This window comes from Dunckerocampus dactyliophorus, chromosome 3 (assembly GCF_027744805.1).
Source record: "Dunckerocampus dactyliophorus isolate RoL2022-P2 chromosome 3, RoL_Ddac_1.1, whole genome shotgun sequence".
NCBI classification, from domain to species: domain Eukaryota; kingdom Metazoa; phylum Chordata; class Actinopteri; order Syngnathiformes; family Syngnathidae; genus Dunckerocampus; species Dunckerocampus dactyliophorus.
The window spans coordinates 36758580-36776241 of NC_072821.1; the positions used below are offsets into that span (position 1 = coordinate 36758580).

At 42.5% G+C, this 17662-nt stretch overlaps 1 protein-coding gene across 4 annotated transcripts in view; it reads right to left on the reverse strand.

Annotated features, from left to right (window-relative positions):
- dpy19l3 (dpy-19 like C-mannosyltransferase 3) overlaps positions 1-17662 on the reverse strand; it is a 36338-nt gene that overhangs the window by 16020 nt on the left and 2656 nt on the right. For 2 of the 4 annotated variants that reach the window (XM_054770417.1, XM_054770415.1), the window contains exons 4-11: positions 7962-8052; positions 6840-6961; positions 4946-5091; positions 4469-4592; positions 4265-4399; positions 4079-4210; positions 1705-1806; positions 1483-1556 (exon numbers count right to left, since the gene is read on the reverse strand). In XM_054770417.1, the coding sequence (XP_054626392.1) occupies positions 1483-1556; positions 1705-1806; positions 4079-4210; positions 4265-4399; positions 4469-4592; positions 4946-5091; positions 6840-6961; positions 7962-8052 (926 nt within the window). Of the gene's footprint in view, positions 1-1482; positions 1557-1704; positions 1807-4078; positions 4211-4264; positions 4400-4468; positions 4593-4945; positions 5092-6839; positions 6962-7961; positions 8053-9645; positions 10278-17662 lie in introns of those variants that run through there. The other 2 variants (XM_054770414.1, XM_054770413.1) reach the window with 2 other exon arrangements.

Genomic DNA, 17662 nt, shown 5'->3' on the forward strand with positions numbered 1-17662 from the left:
ATATTAGGGGAATAAAGCCAGTTTATTACAAGAAGAACATGTACAAAGATTCAAAAGGCAGTTGAAATATTTGGAAAATGTAAAAAAAACAGAAAAAATGTTGGGTAAAGAGTGAAGTTGATATTAATAATATTATTTTTCACCTGTATGACAAAGCTGAGATGCATTGAAATATACCATGGTGTGAAAAAGTGCCCCCCTTCCTGATTTCTTATTTTTTGCTTTAATTTTTTGTTTTTGTTTGTCACGCTTAAATGTTTCAGATCATCAAACAAATAAATAAATATTAGTTAACGACAACAAAACTGAACAACTGAGATCTATCAGTGTGGAAACGTTTATAAAGCCATTTCTAAAGCTTTGGGACTCCAGCGAACCACAGTGAGAGCCATTACCCACAAATGGTGAAAACATGGAACAGTGGTGAACCTTCCCAGGAGTGGCCGGTCAAACAAAATTACCCTAAGAGCACAGCGACGACTCATCCAAGAGGTCACAAAAGACCCCACAACAACATCCAAAGAACTGCAGGCATCACTTGCCTCAGTTAAGGTCAGTGTTCAGGACTCCACCATAAGAAAGACACTGGGCAAAAGTGGCCTGCATGGCAGAGTTCCGAGAAGAAAACCGCTGCTGAACTAAAACAATATTAAGGCTTGTCTCAATTTTGCCTTTTGCATTTCAGAACAAAAACTTCATACCAACAGTAAAATATGGTGGTGGTAGTGTGATGGTCTGGGGCTGTTTTGCTGCTTCAGGACCTGGAAGACCTGCTCTGATAAATGGAAGCATGAATTCTGCTGTCTACCAAAAAATCGTTGTTTGATGATCTGAACCATTTCAAGTGTGACAAACATGCAAAAAAAATAAATTAATCAGGAACATTTATTCACACCATTGTATATAATCCTTCTTGCTAATGTTCCGCTCTTTGGTTTTATTGGGTTTATTGGGAACTATGCCTTTGCAGCCCTGCTTTAAAGCAAATAGTGTTCTTGCATTGGCATGAAACGATCATCAGTGATAATCATGTACCGTACTGATGTTATATTTCTATCACGTTATTATGCATGAATTTCTCTTAGAGCGCCATCTTCCTGGCCGCCAGCAGGCGTGTTTACGACATAGCTGATAAAGAGCTCGCTGGCTGAAGAGTCAACCTTTGCCAGGGTGAAAAAGAAGGAGAAGTGAAGTAGCAAATAAGTCCCAGTGAGTGTGAATAACAGAATAAGTGTTGCATTCGCCACAGAATGCTGAATTATTGAAGGGCCGCTTGTGTGGCGCCGCGCTGTGAGCCTCTCTCCCTCCTCCACATTATCTGCCAGCCGCCGAGCTGCTCCGTCTAATCGATGGAGCGAGCTCGCCATCTATTATTCACAGGCAGGTTCTGCAACACTCGCTGAATAAAACACAGCCCGGCCCGGCTCCGACCCAGAGCCATACATGAAAAAGAAGCGCGCCGGGCGTGTTCGCTGTTCCTACCTCGTCCGCCCCCAGGCAAACTTTGACTTGATGAATTTGAAGATATGCTCGTCTGATCGCAGCTGCAGCACTTTCTGCACACACATGCACAAACACACACAGACACACACACACGGTCATGTGGTCAGAGCCAAAGATATGAATGAGTATGAGCATGTAAAGAAATTTGACATTAGGATTTGGGATTAGCGGACAAAGAGAAAGAAAAAGTTGGAGGCCAACCTTGGTCAGGACGTTGAAGGAGATGGTGAGCAGAAGAACGCTGGTGCTGTGGATAATGAGTTTGGCCACACGGACCAGCAGGCTTCCTGTCTTCAAAGTGCGCTGGAAGAGCAGAAAAAGCGTAGATGAACACAAACATGCAAGGCTTTCTTTACCTGTATAATCAGATGACAAGACACATCACAGGAACATCGCCTGACCACTCTGAAGAAGACTGCAAGTGAGCAGTCCAAACTGTCAGGTTTGAAAAACTAGCTAACTCTGGTCTGGTAAACTTTGCCCGCTTAACACGGTGACTAGGGTTGTCACAAGATCTGATGAGATTAAAAGATGAGAAGATTTCTCATTCAGAAAAAAAGGTGGTGTCTTACAGTAAATTAATGAATTCATCACACAACAAATGAAAATGAAGTGGATAACCAATATATTGCCATGTGCATACGTGTCTGTTTACCTCCAAACAGACCGCAAGAGGCCCCCGTCCTGATCTCATTTTTTTTGCATGTTTTTCACGCTTAAATGTTTCAGATCATCAAACAAATTTAGATATTAGTCAATGACAACACAACTGAACACAAAAAAAGTTTTTAAATGAGACTTTAAAAAAAAGTTTCATTATTTTATTTTTAAAAATCCAAACCTACATGGCTGTGTGTGAAAAAGTGATTGCCCCCCCTGTTAAAACATAATTTAACTGAAATTAATTGAGATCTATCAGGAAAAGAAAAAGCAATTTCTAAAGCTTTGGGACTCCAGCGAACCACAGAGAGCCATTATCCAGAAATGGCCAAAACATGGAACAGTGGTGAACCTTCCTAGGAGTGGCCAGCCAACCAAAATGACCTCAAGAGCGCAGCGGCGACTCATCCAAGAGGTCACAAAAGACCCCACAACAACTTCCAAAGAACTGCAGGTATCACTTGCCTCAGTTATGGTCAGTGTTCATGAATCCACCGTAAGAAAGACGCTGGGCAAAAACGGCCTGCATGGCAGAGTTCCAAGATCAAAACCACTGCTGAACAAAAACAACATTGAGGCTCGTCTCAATTTTGCCAGAAAACATCTTAATGATCCCCAAGACCTTTGGGGAAATACTCTGTGGTCTGACGAGACAAAAGTTGAACTTTTTGTAAGGTGTGTGTCCCATGACAACTGGCGTAAAAGTAATGCCACATTTCAGAAAAAGAACATCATAGCAACAGTAAAATATGATGGTGGTAGTGTGAGGGTCTGGGGCTGTTTTTCTGCTTCAGGACCTGGAAGACTTGCTGTGATAAATGGAAGCATGAATTCTGCTGAAGGAGAATGTCCGGCCATCTGTTGGTGACCTTAAACTGAAACCAACTCGGGTTGTGTAGCAGGACAATGATCCAAAACACACCAGCAAGTCCACCTCTGAATGGCTGAAGACTTTGGAGTGGCCTAATCCAAGTCCTGACCTGAATCCTATTGAGATGCTGTGGCATGACCTTAAAAAGGCGCTTCATGCTGGAAAGCCTCCAATGTGGCTGAATGACAACAATTCTGCAAAGATGAGTGGGCCAAAATTCCTCCCCAGCGCTGTAAGAGACTCATTGCAAGTTATCACAAACGCTTGACTGCAGTTGTTGCTGCTAAGGGGGCCCAACCACTTATTAGGTTTAGGGGGCAATCACTTTTTCACACAGGGCCACGCAACTTTGGATTTTTTCTCCCTTAATAATAAAAAGTTTCATTTAAAAACTGCATTTTGTGTTTAGTTTAATAATATTTCAATTTGTTTGATGATCTGAAACACAAGTGTGACAAACATGCAAAAAAATAAGAAATCAGGAAGAGGGCGAACACTTTTTCACACCACTGTACATTATTCAATCCTTTATGGTGGTTCATTGGATGCAGGCCCAACCTTGATAAGAGAATTTCTGCCAAGTAGGATTACTTCTTTTTAAATGGAATAATTTGGTAGTTAGAGCATAGAAAACCTGTTTACCAACTTCTAAATACACTTTTTAACTTTTTTATTAGAGCCCTCTAGACATGAAATAACACCCCTATAGTTACCGTGACACTACTATTACGCCACACATGTTAGCATTGGGAAAGTTCCTTGTTGTTCCTTTTTTACTTCCTGTTCTGTACAGTGCTTCCTGTGGTGGTCTCAACAAAGAAAGAAAGAATAAGAAAGAAAGGAAGAACACAAAAAAGCGGCACAGTGGAGAAGTGAGGTACCAGGTAATGCAATAAATATGATCTAGAAACTATAAAAGTTTAAAAAGTACATTTCGTGATTGATAGCAATCATCACCTTCCCCCTTCAAACACCCTGCTAATTTTGGGTGTGATGACAAATGAAGCAAGGCAGATGTCATGGTTGGTATCAGCATGCACGTACTTGGAAGTGTCGCACCAGCAGCGCCGCCACGATGAAGCTGAGCACCAGCGAGCCCAGGATCATAGTGTTAAAGAACTGGAGCAGCCACACACTCAGCAGACTGCTGACCTGGACCAGGTACAACGTGATCACCTGGAAGAACAATACAGCTGATATATGTTCTAAAGGAGGCGTGGGGGTTCCTACCTGTGTGGTGGTCAGCAGATCTACACAGTCCAGCGTGTAAACGATGAGGGCCTGGACCAGAAGGATGAACTGGTTGAACTGCCAGGTCAGACTGAAGCAGAAGGTGCTGACGTACATCAACCACACCATCACCTTCTGTGGAGCACGAACACCTCATGGCTTGTGAGCGTTCCAGCTAACGTGCGCATGTGTGCACATGCGTACCTGCTGCACAGCGCTCAGCCCGGGTCTCAGGTAGCAGGTGATGGCAGCCACCTGCAGCGCCAGGAAGGGCAAAGACCAGTTCTCTCTCAGCGAGATGGTGAACTCCACACGCGTGGTGTCCACCCTGCACAAACGCACGCACACGCACGGACACACACACACGCCTTTATTACTTTACTCCTCATCACTACTGTACTCTACTACACACGTAAAAACAACTGTTCCTGTTGTGTAGAGAATCTTTGACTCGTGTTTTTGCAGTAGTAAAAGTGGTATAAACAATGGAGGGTTGCTTTCATGTGCAGGATATTTGAATAGTGTTGCTAAGGAATAGTATAATTATAGATGAGTATTGCATTAATATGAGATGTCGAGTAAAAGAAGAATAGTAAATGGAGAAGATATTTAGTGAAACGGCTTTAGACTGGTGTTCTGTTGTATGTACATGTATGTACGATATTGTATTGTATTGTTTACCTGTTTAGGATGTACCAGATGCCAGTGAGTGCGCCAGCGTGCCAGGAGCCCGCCAGGAGCCACGCCGTGAGGTACAGTGCCATCACGTAGACGGCTTGCAGTGAGAAGACGGTGTAAATGTAGAAATACACCGGCTCCAGATAGGACTGGACCGCGCACACACACACACACACACACACACACACACACACGCACACACACACACACACACACACACACACACACAAACGCAGTCATTAGAGGCTTGGTATGACACATTGCGGCACAGAGAAGCGCTGTGACAGTTTGTGTAAAGTTTCTGCGGCTGGCGTTGTTGACACACCAATGGCAGCGCTGACAAAAGCGAGGCGCTTTGTGGGCTAATTGAAGTCTAAGTGTGGCAATGCCGCACAGGAAAAAGAAAAAAGACGTCAAGGAAAGGACAAATTGCACACATGTGACAAATGTCGAAGCATTAGCAAGCGTCATGCTAACTGTAAGGTTATGTTACATATTATGTACATTATAACATAATATCATGTCATGTCACATAGAAATAGTCTGTTCCAGGGTCAAACTGTGGCCATCATAAACGCTTTATTGCGTGAACTGTCAGAAGGGTTTCCCATACATTCATTTATTTCTGTCATGTTTTTACTCCCTTTTTGTCTTGTACAGCATCCATAAAAATATCATGCACACACATCACAACCAATTATACAAATAAGATGATGACGCTGCCCCACCACAAATAAATTCCAGTGCTGTGGGAAACACTGCTTGGAATTTTGGCCCACTCATCTTTGCAGAATTGTTGTCATTCAGACACATTGGATGCTTTTCCAGCATGAAGCGCCTTTTTAAGGTCAAGCTACAGCATCTCAATAGCATTCAGGTCAGGACTTTGACTAGGCCACTCCAAAGTCTTCATTTTGGTTTTCTTCAGCCATTCAGAGGTGCACCTGCTGGTGTGTTTTGGATCATTGTCCTGCTGCAGAACCCAAGTTGGTTTCAGCTTGAGGTCACCAACAGATGGCCGGACATTCTCCTTCAGGATTTTTTTCTAGACAGCAGAATTCATGGTTCCATTTATCACAGCAAGTCTTCCAGGTCCTGAAGCAGCAAAAGAGCCCCACACCATCACACTACCACCACCATATTTTACTGTTGCTATGATGTTCTTTTTCTGAAATGTGGCATTACTTCGACACCATATGTAATGGGACACACACCTTCCAAAAAGTTCAACGTTTGTCTTGTCAGACCACAGAGTATTTTCTCAAAGGTCTTGGGGATCATCAAGATGTTTTCTGGCAAAATTGAGACAAGCCTTCATGTTCTTTTTGTTCAGCAGTGGTTTTGGTCTTGGAACTCTGCCATGCAGGCTGTTTTAGTCCAGCGTCTTTCTTATGGTGGAGTAATGAACACTGCAGTCTGCAGTCCTTTGAATGTTGTTGTGGGGTCTTTTATGACCTCTCGGATGAGTCGTCGCTGCGCTCTTGGGGTCATTTTGGTTGGCCGGCCACTCCTGGGAAGTTTCACCACTGTTTTATGTTTTCACCATTTGTGGATAATGGCTGTCACTGCGGTTTGCTGGGAGTCCCAAAGATTTAGAAATGACTTTATAACCTTTTCTAGACTGATAGACCTTTGTTTGTTTTAACGGGGGGTCAATCACTTTTTCACTCATGTGGGTTTGGATTTTTTTTTTCTCCCTTAATAATAAAAAAAATCATTTAAAAACTGCATTTTGTGTTCAGTTGTGTTGTCATTGACTAATATTTAAATTAGTTTGATGATCTGAAACATTTAAGTGTGACAAACATGGGAAAAAAAATAAGAAATCAGGAAGGGGGCAAACACTTTTTCACACCACTGTGTGTATATATAGTATATGTGTGTGTGTGTGTGTTACCTGTATGGGCAGCAGCCGGTAGAGCACACTGAGGAAGAGTTCCTGGTAGATGTTCATCCTGTGCAGGAGATTGATGGTCCGCTTGGATTCGGTCAAGTTGTCGTAGATCAGCTCAGACACTCCTGAGCCAAAGATATTCATCACATGTAACAAAGGTCATATTGCTGAACTTTAATTGACACTGTCATGGATGCATTCATGTAAGAATATGTTTTTATTTATGATGTACATCCTGTATATATCCTGTATATATCAGTATTCACCACCCTGCAAATGTACAGAGTTTTGCTGAAAAAATAATTCTTTTTTTTTTTTTTTTTTTCCAAAGATCAGCCATTTTTTTTGCCTCTGAAGAATAGCAGATGAATTATAGAACTTTATTATCACTGTTATGGGAACAATGAAAATTACTTTGGCACTTTCACCATAAATGGGTAATAATGAATAAATATGAGATAACAGAGGTCAAATGTACAGCATACATGTACCACTGCTACCAATTTTACATGTTTATGGCTTTATGATTTATTGAAAAGCGTTGACTTGTCATACTTTGTTGAGGGTCATTGAACACACCATAGTTGTGTGCTGTGTGACACAAATGTTAGTTTGGCTAAGTCAGCACTAGCATCCACAATCAAGCTGGCCTCCAGTGCAGTGAGGTGAAGACCACTTCGTATGTAGCCGCGGACCACCAGGCTAAAGGCTGCACCGTGACTCCCATTCCATGCTATGTGATTAGCTATACAATTCATATGGAAATAAGTGTGTGGGTCATATTTAGGAATTAAACCTGGAATGTGTCATGAGTTAACAATGGCAGTTGAAGAGAAAAGGGGAGGGTTCTGGAGCTGAATCTCATCTAATCATGGCGCTCACTTTTATTGCAAATGTTGATCGGAAATCGGAAGACAACGTCAACGTCAAGCGAGCATGAGGGTTTGAAGGGGGAGGAGCAAGCATTTTTAACATTGACGGGTAGTCTTGGATGGTAACTTGGTGAGTATAGTGTCTAAGTAGATTTGTTTTACTAGTTCTATTCAGACATAACTCATAGAAACATCATGGGTAAATCAGTAGACTAGAGCTTGTTATGAAAATGAGATTCATCTTCATGCATACCTTCCAGTATGGAGGGGGCTTGCAGCATTTGCTTGTAGTAGGAATAGTAGAGTCCACACTCGGTCCGAAAAGAGATCTCCCGCTCCACATCCTGCAAGATAAACAATGTTTGCATGAGGAAGACATTTTATTCAAATCATTTCTTGTTGGCCATGAACAACCTTGAACCACGTCCACCTTCACACGGGAAAACAAACTTTCAAGACCAACAAGCAACTTCCTCCCATTTCAGCCGCAGAAGAAAGACAAAGAGAGCAAAGTCACATTTCAAGCTTCACTTCTTTTTACACCTTAAGAATGCTAACATAAAACATTTATACACTTCATAAAGATTTCATAATGGAACTCATGACTTCTATTTATATCATTTCCTTTCTAAATCTACCTGAACACTTAAGATGGGTCTCAGTTGGTGCACTCGTGTACTTATAATTACCATAAAGCACCGTGTATAAACCGCACCCGTGTATTAACCGCACCCCCATTTTCAGGCTCATGGTGGGGAAAAAAAAAAATTTTGTTCATAAATGCTTGCCAACTCTTTCATCTCAAATGAACAGCGTAAAAGTACTAAGCAATTTCAAAAAGAAGAATAAAGGAGAAATCGGAACTTCGGCATCTACAGCTTTAATATTATGGCTAAGCACAGATTAATAATAATAATAATAATAATAATACATCAAAATAAAGAAATTTGCAATTTTCAGAGATGTTTTGATATCTTATCTTTCACTGCTTCTCTTTTTCTCTATTATTATTTTATTGCATTGCTTCAGTGTGAATTTGAATAAACTCCAACGTTGTATTGTATTTTTCATTGGAAGCTTAGGTTAGCTTCAGTGTATATAGAGATCGTTTCACTGTGTGAAAATACAGACAGCCGTCAGATAAGTTAGTTGCATACACAAGCATTTTCAGCAACTGTACAGCAGAGGGTGGTAAAGTCAAAGCAACTGTCTGACCCGCAGACGGCTATTCTAAAATGGGCTTCTGGTCAATTTCTGCGTCTGGTCACAGACCTGTCATCGTGTATAAACCGCACCCCGATTTTTTGCTTCTTACCAGTGGAAAAAAAGTGCGGTTTATATACGATGCTTTACGGTAGTCTTCTCAGTGCATGAGTGCATACTCGCATATTTACACATAGTCTTTTCAGTGTATAAAGTGCATACACAGTCTTTTCAGTGCGCATGTGCATACTTAAACGCTTACACTTAATTTTTTCTGCTCATAAGTACTTAAACTTAGTCTTTTCAGTGCATAAGTGCATACTTGCATCCTGACACTTAGTCTTTTCAGTGCATACTTGCATCCTTACACTTAGTCTTTTCAATGCATAAGTGCATACTTGCATGCTTACACCTAGTCTTTTCAGTGCACATGTGCATACTTGCATACAAGTGCATACTTACACTTAGTCTTTTCAATGCATAAGAATTTACACTTAGTCTTTTCAGTTCATAAGTGCATACTTGCATACTTACACTTAGTCTTTCCTGTTTAGTCTTTTCAGTGCATACTGCCTATAGTGACGGAAGTATCGAGTAGAGCAGTAGTGAGTGGTACAGGAACTAGGTACACAGTGTAGTCGTAGTAATGTATAGAGTATAGTATGATTAGTGGTGCCAGGTAGACAGTGTGGTAGTAGTAGTAGTATAAAAGAGTAGAGTATGATGAGCAGTACCGTGAGGTGATCAAACCAGAGCAGGTTTTCATGTAAGGTGTTGACACAGCAGGCGTGAGTCACAGCGAGCAGCCCGGCCAACGACAGCCCCGTTGCCACGGAAACACACCGTCGCCACGGCCAGCAGGGTGTCGGGCGTGAGCCGGAAGCAACGGCGGATCCTCTGAGCAAGGAGGCGGCGTCAGCACGGCCCTGACGCAGGGCATCGCACCCGGCCGCCCCAAATACGGTCTCACTACGAGCACCTTGTTGCGACTCTCTGATCCTGGCTCGCTTTCGCAGATCCATGTTCAAACAGCACACAGAGTATCAGTTAACTCTTCATGACTCCAATCCAGCAAGATCAGCAGCGAGCCACCCGGGTCCAGTAGTAGGACTGATCCAAATCCATCACAGCAGTGTCTTTCTTTTCTTGAAGGAGCTCCAAATCATTTAGCTTTTTCCACGCTCCAATGCCTTGGCAGCACAAACGCTCCCTTCCTTCCTTCCTTCCTTCCAGCGCACCCGCGGCAAAACAAGCCTTGGCGCCGCATCAACAGCTCCGATGAGACGCCTAATCCTCCCTTTCATTCAAGGTCAAACACAATCAACCTCGTTAGCACATGCCGCTCATTACCCTAAAACCTTCTTTACGCTCTGCTCATCCCGGCTACAGCCCTCTCCCACCCTCTCCCGCCCTCTCTGGGTCTCGCCGAGGCCAAACAGGAAAAACTTGTGCCAAATTCCAAATAAAAAGTCATTCCTTCCACAAAGCAAAAGAAACAAGAGGACGTTCGACAGAGGAGCACCTCAGTCGGAAAGTGAGTGGACTAACCATGACCTCTTTGTGTCTTTAACAACACACAGCAACACAATAGCCTGCTCTGTGTGTGTGTGTGTGTGTGTGTGTGTGTGTGTGTGTGTGTGTGTGTGTGTGTGTGTGCGTGTGTGCGTGTGTGTGTACGGGGGGGTGGGCCCAGGGAACATTTGGGAACATTTGTCAGAGTGCTTTGTGGATGTGTAATCACCGTCCAGCTGCTTCTGAAATTAAGTCAACTATGCACCGCCACCAACGTGGACATGACTTCACACCTGACCAATGCACAAATACACACTCATACACTCCCTTCTTTCCTTCTTCCGACACGCCTCCTTTCCTTCCTACTTCACCTGCACACACTTCTATAGCATGTGTGAGTGTGTGGGAGGGACACACCAATGAGACACCAATGGTGGCCCTTTAAAGGCAGGAAATTAAAATGTATCAGTCCAACTTGCTGGGAAGCCAATGCAGCAAAGCCATGGAGTGTTTGTTCCAACACCATGTACAGTCTTCCCTCGCTCTATCGCGGTTCACCTTTTGCAGCCTCGCAGATTTTTTTGTGTGCAATTTTTATGTTTTGGGGGGTCGCTGTTACAGGCCGAGCCTGGCCCTTTAAGAAGAACTGCATTGTGGAAAGTTGAGTGTTGTAGTTCTGTGCTTTAGCACGAGGTGGCTGTGTCTCTCGCTCCTCCCTCTCTTCTGTCTGCACCACCCATTGTCTTCTGCGTCCCGATTGGCTGTAGATCATTGTCAATCAATCTCCTTCGTGCCGTCTCCTGTTGTGGTCATCGCTAGCAAACTAGCTAAACAATAAAAGAAGAAGAAGCTAAACATGTGTGACTCTGAACGCTGTATGTTTGCAAGTTTTCTCCCCCCAAAAAAAACCCCAATGTCGACGAAACGTTCTGCACCCAAAAGGCAGAGGAAGCCAATCATCGCACAAAAATTTGGCATTCTGGACATGGTGAAGGACGGTGAAGTTGCAGCCGTAGGGCGCCATTACGGAATAAATGAATCTTCGGTTCAAGGAGGAGAACGAGGAGGAAGAAAATACAACGACAGGAGCAATATCTTTTAACAAGGACACAAAAACGCTACAGCGGAACGGCGCCAGGACGAAGAGGCACGGTCACAGGAGTGAAATGTCAGTGAGTCACCTCATCATTTCTTGTGTCCAACCTCGTAGGTTCCCCAGTAAAATTCAAATTAATTTTGAACTTTGAGAGTGTTTAAACAAGAGAGAAATGCGAGAAAATGTTCATGCCTGTCTGAGAAATGTGTATAAACCTGTCAATGTATGTGTGTGTCAGAATCAGAGCGGAAATGAGGCTTTAACACAAGTTGCATATATTTCTGTACTTTGGATATAGAGTAGTCATGTAAAATAGTAGTAGTCATGTAGAGTAGTAAAGTAATGTACTCATGTAGAGTACTCATGTAAAGTAGTCATGTAGAGTACTAGAGTACTCATGTAGAGTTGTCATGTGGAGTAGTAATGTAGAGTACTAAAGTAAAGTACTCATGTAGAGTAGTCATGTAGATTAGTAAAGTAATGTACTCATGTAGAGTACAAACGTAAAGTAGTCATGTAAAGTAGTCATGTAGAGTACCAAAGTAAAGTACTCATGTAGAGTAATAAAGTAAAGTAGTCATGTAGAGTAGTCATATAGAGTAGTCGTGTACAGTACAAAAGTAAAGTACTCATGTAGAGTAGTAGAGTAGAGGAGTCATGCAGGGTAATCGTGTAGAGTACGACAGTAAAGTACTCATGTAGAGTAATAAAGTAAAGTACTCATGTAGAATAATCATGTAGAGGAGTCGTGTAGAGTAGTCGTGTAGAGTACTAAAGTAAAGTACTCATGAAGAGTACTCGTGTAGAGTACTCATGTAGAGTAGTAAAGTAGAGGAGTCGTGTAGGGTAGTAAAGTAAAGTAGTCATGTAGAGTAGTCGTGTAGAGTACTCATGTAGAGTAGTAAAGTAGAGGAGTCATGTAGGGTAGTCGTGTAGAGTAGTAAAGTAAAGTAGTCATGTAGAGTAGTCGTGTAGAGTACTCATGTAGAGTAGTAAAGTAGAGGAGTCATGTAGGGTAGTCGTGTAGAGTACTAAAGTAAAGTAGTCATGTAGAGTACTCGTGTAGAGGAGTCATGTAGGGTAGTCGTGTAGAGTACTAAAGTAAAGTAGTCATGTAGAGTAGTCGTGTAGAGTACTCATGTAGAGTAGTAAAGTAGAGGAGTCATGTAGGGTAGTCGTGTAGAGTAGTAAAGTAAAGTAGTCATGTAGAGTAGTCGTGTAGAGTACTCATGTAGAGTAGTAAAGTAGAGGAGTCATGTAGGGTAGTCGTGTAGAGTACTAAAGTAAAGTAGTCATGTAGAGTACTCGTGTAGAGTACTCATGTAGATTAGTAAAGTAGAGGAGTCATGTAGAGTAGTCGTGTAGAGTAGTCGTGTAGAGTACTCATGTAGAGTAGTAAAGTAGAGGAGTCATGTAGGGTAGTCGTGTAGAGTACTAAAGTAAAGTAGTCATGTAGAGTAGTCGTGTAGAGTACTCATGTAGAGTAGTAAAGTAGAGGAGTCATGTAGGGTAGCAGTGAGAAGTGTAGGGATAGAAATGGTGAAAGTATTACGTGTTAGTAAAAGTGGATTGGTTTATGAACAAGAGGGAAAAAGACATGATCATAGAAGTAGAAGTTTGGAAAGTAAGATGCACATGCAGAGCTGCCAGTGGTGCTTGGAAAGGCCAAGTGATGCGTTTGATGCTACATGAGAAGCTCCTTCTGCTTCTCACTAACACTGTCACACTAACTCATGTGGAAGTCCAGTAGAACATCCTCACCTTCATTCTTCTTGCACAGTTGGGAGAAAACACTTCCCTCCACTTTGTATTTAACGATGACTCTGCGACTGACGTTGTACAATAATACACTTTGGTGTTTTTTTAAAGTACTTCCTTCCACTGTGTTGTTAAAAGATGACTCTATCATCTGCGTTATTTGATGTTTTTGAAAGTTCTGCCTGGGCTTATTAGTGGAGGTCTTCATTACAGGGACGAAGCCATTCATGTTTCCAGTAGAATATCAGCTCTAGCATACAGAGATTCTACTTAAATCTCATCTTCATAGGCTTACAAGGAAAATACTATTTGCCTTGGAAGGGTATTTCATGTCTGAGTAGCTGCGATAGGGCGCTGACACGAAATTAGAATGAAAAAGAATTGAAATGACACGGAGAGCATTACCAGAAGGAAACACTTGTGCACGCCAGGAGCACCCGGCGTGGAAACATTAGGAAAATGTTCCTGCGCCTCGTAAAGTCATCTGCATTTATTATGAATGAGCGCATCTGTCGGCCTCTCCTTGTAACGCCCTAAAATAACAGCGCCGCGTGAGAATTGGGCTCAATTAAATGCTCGCACACCGCACTCTGTCTCTCGGCGAGCGAGCCTCGCAAATCACCCGCCGCAGATTGCCGCCATGTGGCCCAAAACCATGCAGCACATCTGCGCAGGAACAGATGAACTTAATGCTGATGTAAGTGCACGTCTGCCCGCTCTTGTGGTTTATTAATCCTTTCACACACTCAAACTAAAATGAAACTCAACCCAGCACTGACCTCCACCAAGGCCAAAGCATCCTCATGTGGACCGGTCATCAAGATGTGAGCATTATTCTGTGAAAAATCCACCATCATCACCTTTCCCACAGTTTGCAACTGGCATAGTGGCCATGATATCATATCACAAACCACATGTTTGATGCAGGACCTGCTGCTCGTTCACAACTTTTTTCTAGTAAATATTCTTCTCGTGATATTATGACTTTATTCCCATAATATTATAACTTTTTCCCCAACCAAATTTTCCAAAAATGACAACCTTATTCTGTTTTGTTTGTTTCTGAGAATATTACACCTTAAAAAAAAAATATTTTTCTTTAATATTTCAACTTTATGCTAGTAAAGTATTAATAGTATTAATAAGTTTATTCTTGTAAAACTGCGACTTTTTTCCCCATCAGAATATGATAATATTAATTTGTGTGTGTGTGTGTGTGTGTGTTGTTTCTCATATTATTACCACTTAAAAAAATATATATTTTCTTTCTTCAGTATTTCAACTTTATGCTACTAAAATGATGCATTATGTTAATGTTATTTTTCCTCATAATATCACCACGTTATTTTCGTGAAAAAGGCAACTTATTCTCTTAATATTTTGACTTTATTCTTACAAAATGTCTGCTGATTTTTCCATTTTTCCTGGCGTTTGTTGTTTTGTATTTTTACTTTCCTTATTAAATTATATTTTTAGAATGTGCCGCGGGCAGCAAATGGCCCCCGGGCCACACTTTGGACACCCCTCATCTAGAGACATGAAAATAAACACAGACGAACAAAATGGCACCCCTCCCTAACACCGCAAGGCATGCTGGGTAACCCGTGGTACTCTTTCCCAACACTGTATGGACTCGTAAGACAAGCTACATCCTAGAGAGTCCCGTTATAATGTGTTGATGAGCAAGACCTACCCATCTATTTGTGGCGATCCAAATGCATTTGTGGTGAGCCACCACCTGTCAAACACTGACATTGAAGAACAATACCCTTGCATAGGTAATCAAAGTAGGGGGGAAAAAAAGTGATTAGCATGTTTACCCACCGAAATGTCCTGTGTTGTATGGATTTCATGGAGTTAGTTTTGAGAGTAAATGCCTGCCAAACACCAAGTGAAAGCATTCAACGCTCGGACCAAAGGCTTTGCAGTGGAAGTGCACCATGAGGAAAGGTCATCAGTGTGAATTTATCCTTCCCAGAGGGTGCAAGAAGTTTCCCAGCCACAGCGTGGACTCAGCAGGCTCACATTAGTTCTATTAGAAAAGCTCTATTCCACGTTGCCGTGTGCTGGTTGCTAACCAACACAGCTGCTGCGTGTTATTTGGATCCGTGTTTGTGTACCTACAGCACTTCCAGAACCTTCCTTCTGTGAGGAACATGTCCAAGTGTTGCCATGGTGACCAACCAACCACAACTGAAGGCGGCTGACCTCATCATCACTGGCCACTCGCTCCTTCTTGAGGAGATAAGAGGACCACGTTGATGTTTTAATCCTTCGCGCATCTGCTGTGAGATGGAAGCACCAGGAAGCTTTTTTAATGTGTCTGCCACTAGCTGAAATAACTTGGAACTGCACCTAAACGTACAATCATGCCACATTATTAACCATCTAATGGCTACACCATGCAGTGGGCTTGGCGGAAAAGTCATAAGGACGCAGCAAGTTGCTCTGATTCGGCTTCACCATGATGTCAAATCATCCTTTCAACTTTCACCTCAAAATGCCAAATAAATGAGCTCGCTGGCCGCACCATAAAAGGAGTCCACGTGTTTTCAACATGTCCACACTTCATGGGTCTCACTGGCTGCTGACTGGCAAACTCGGGTGTGAACTGGGAGAAAAGACCACAGTAAGTAGATCACTCACTTCTTAACTCGTCCATCGCCCACAGTCCTTATGTGATACACGTCTTTCTCTTTTCTGTGCCTTCTAAAGATATAAAAACAGCTAAAAAGAGGCAGCTAAGACTGCACGTAATGGGACACACTTATTCAGCCATTTGAAAAAAACTCCAAAAAGCACCAACAACGCTCCATTTACATAATGTGACCTGCATATTAACCAAGCTATTATTATTATTGTTATTAACATTGTTACGCCCAAGAACTACGTTACTGGCGTAGTGACACCTTGCCACACCAGAGCAGCTAGCTACTACCCGGCTACCGATTAGCTTCACCACACACTCGCTCACAATGCAAAGGTAACACTACATATTGGAGCTGCCGCCACTCCTGCTGTGGTTTTGTTTTTGAGTTTGGAAAAGTTAACGCTAGGTGTAGCGTTCCTTTCTATGTTGCTATGTGAAATCAATGCACCCAAGAAGGAAGTTCATGTTACTACATGCTCACAGCATAGATACAAAACCATAAAACCTTGTTGGAGGTGTTTTAATAGCGGCCTTTCTACGCAGAATAGGTGTGTCCCATCACATGCATCAATTACCTGCCTCTTTTTACCTGTGTTTATATCTTTCCAACACACAGAAAATAGAAAGACATGTGTGTCCGTGTCTCACATAGGAATTGTGGATGATGGGCAACATTAAAAAAAAAGTCTACTTTTCCTTTAATGCCCTGTTCACACGGAAAAGCTCCTGGGAAATGTTTTTGCTAGTTTGAAAAAAATGTGTGTCCAGACTGTGTGGGATTAGTAAATAGTTGCATCGAGATGGGAATGGCTCACTGGGTGAAAAGGATGTAATACATAAGGCGCACCTGCCTGTGACACGTGAACAGACATGCAGACAGAACCACATCACACCAAACTATGGAAGAAGAAAGAACGCATGCACACAAAGTCCGTTGTCTTCCGCCTTCCAGTGGAATTACTTCTGCGAGTCATTTCGGAGACTAAGACAAGAAAATATCAGGAGAAAGTGGACTGGGGCGACTCATGCCAGTCAACGTATTCAGATATTTTGTCGGCTTGTCACTTCCGGTCATGTGACGGCGACGGGGTGGTGACGTCATCATTTTCAGAAAGCAGCAGCTCGTTTGTCTACACAAAAATGACTAGATTTCAAATTTACCCCACTCTAAAAGCCGTTCTCCAAAAAATACCGTTTCAGGTCACCCAGAATGCCGTTTATCCTTTTTTTTCACACCGATACCAATAACTGTCTGGTTCTCAAGACCAAAATGGTTCCGATAACTTATTTATATCTACTTTTTTTATTTGGATGTAAGTGTAGTTTGTGCACACCTGGAGGTAAGAAGGACTGGAACAAATGAGGATTTGACCAACTATGCCTGTTCATTTGTCCTAATCAACTACCATAACATCATTACTACTACATCACTACTATCAGGAGAACCAGAAGAATATAGAACGGGAGGAGCCACCTGGCGTGGCCCAACAAGGTGCACTGTATTTGGGGTCACGTTCCGAGCAGCCGGTGTGACGCCACGGAGGTCTCTGGCAAACCTTTTGCACTTTTCAAACCACCGCGGCACTGGTGTTTCAGGTGGCTGATAAGGTTTTTTGTGTGCTCGATGTTTTTTTTCCCCCTCATTGCAGAGCATTCAGTACAATGTGAATGTTTGTTTACAAGTGACGTCAGGAGACGGTAACGTGACAGGCAGGAGAAAAAAGGAGCGCTTGAT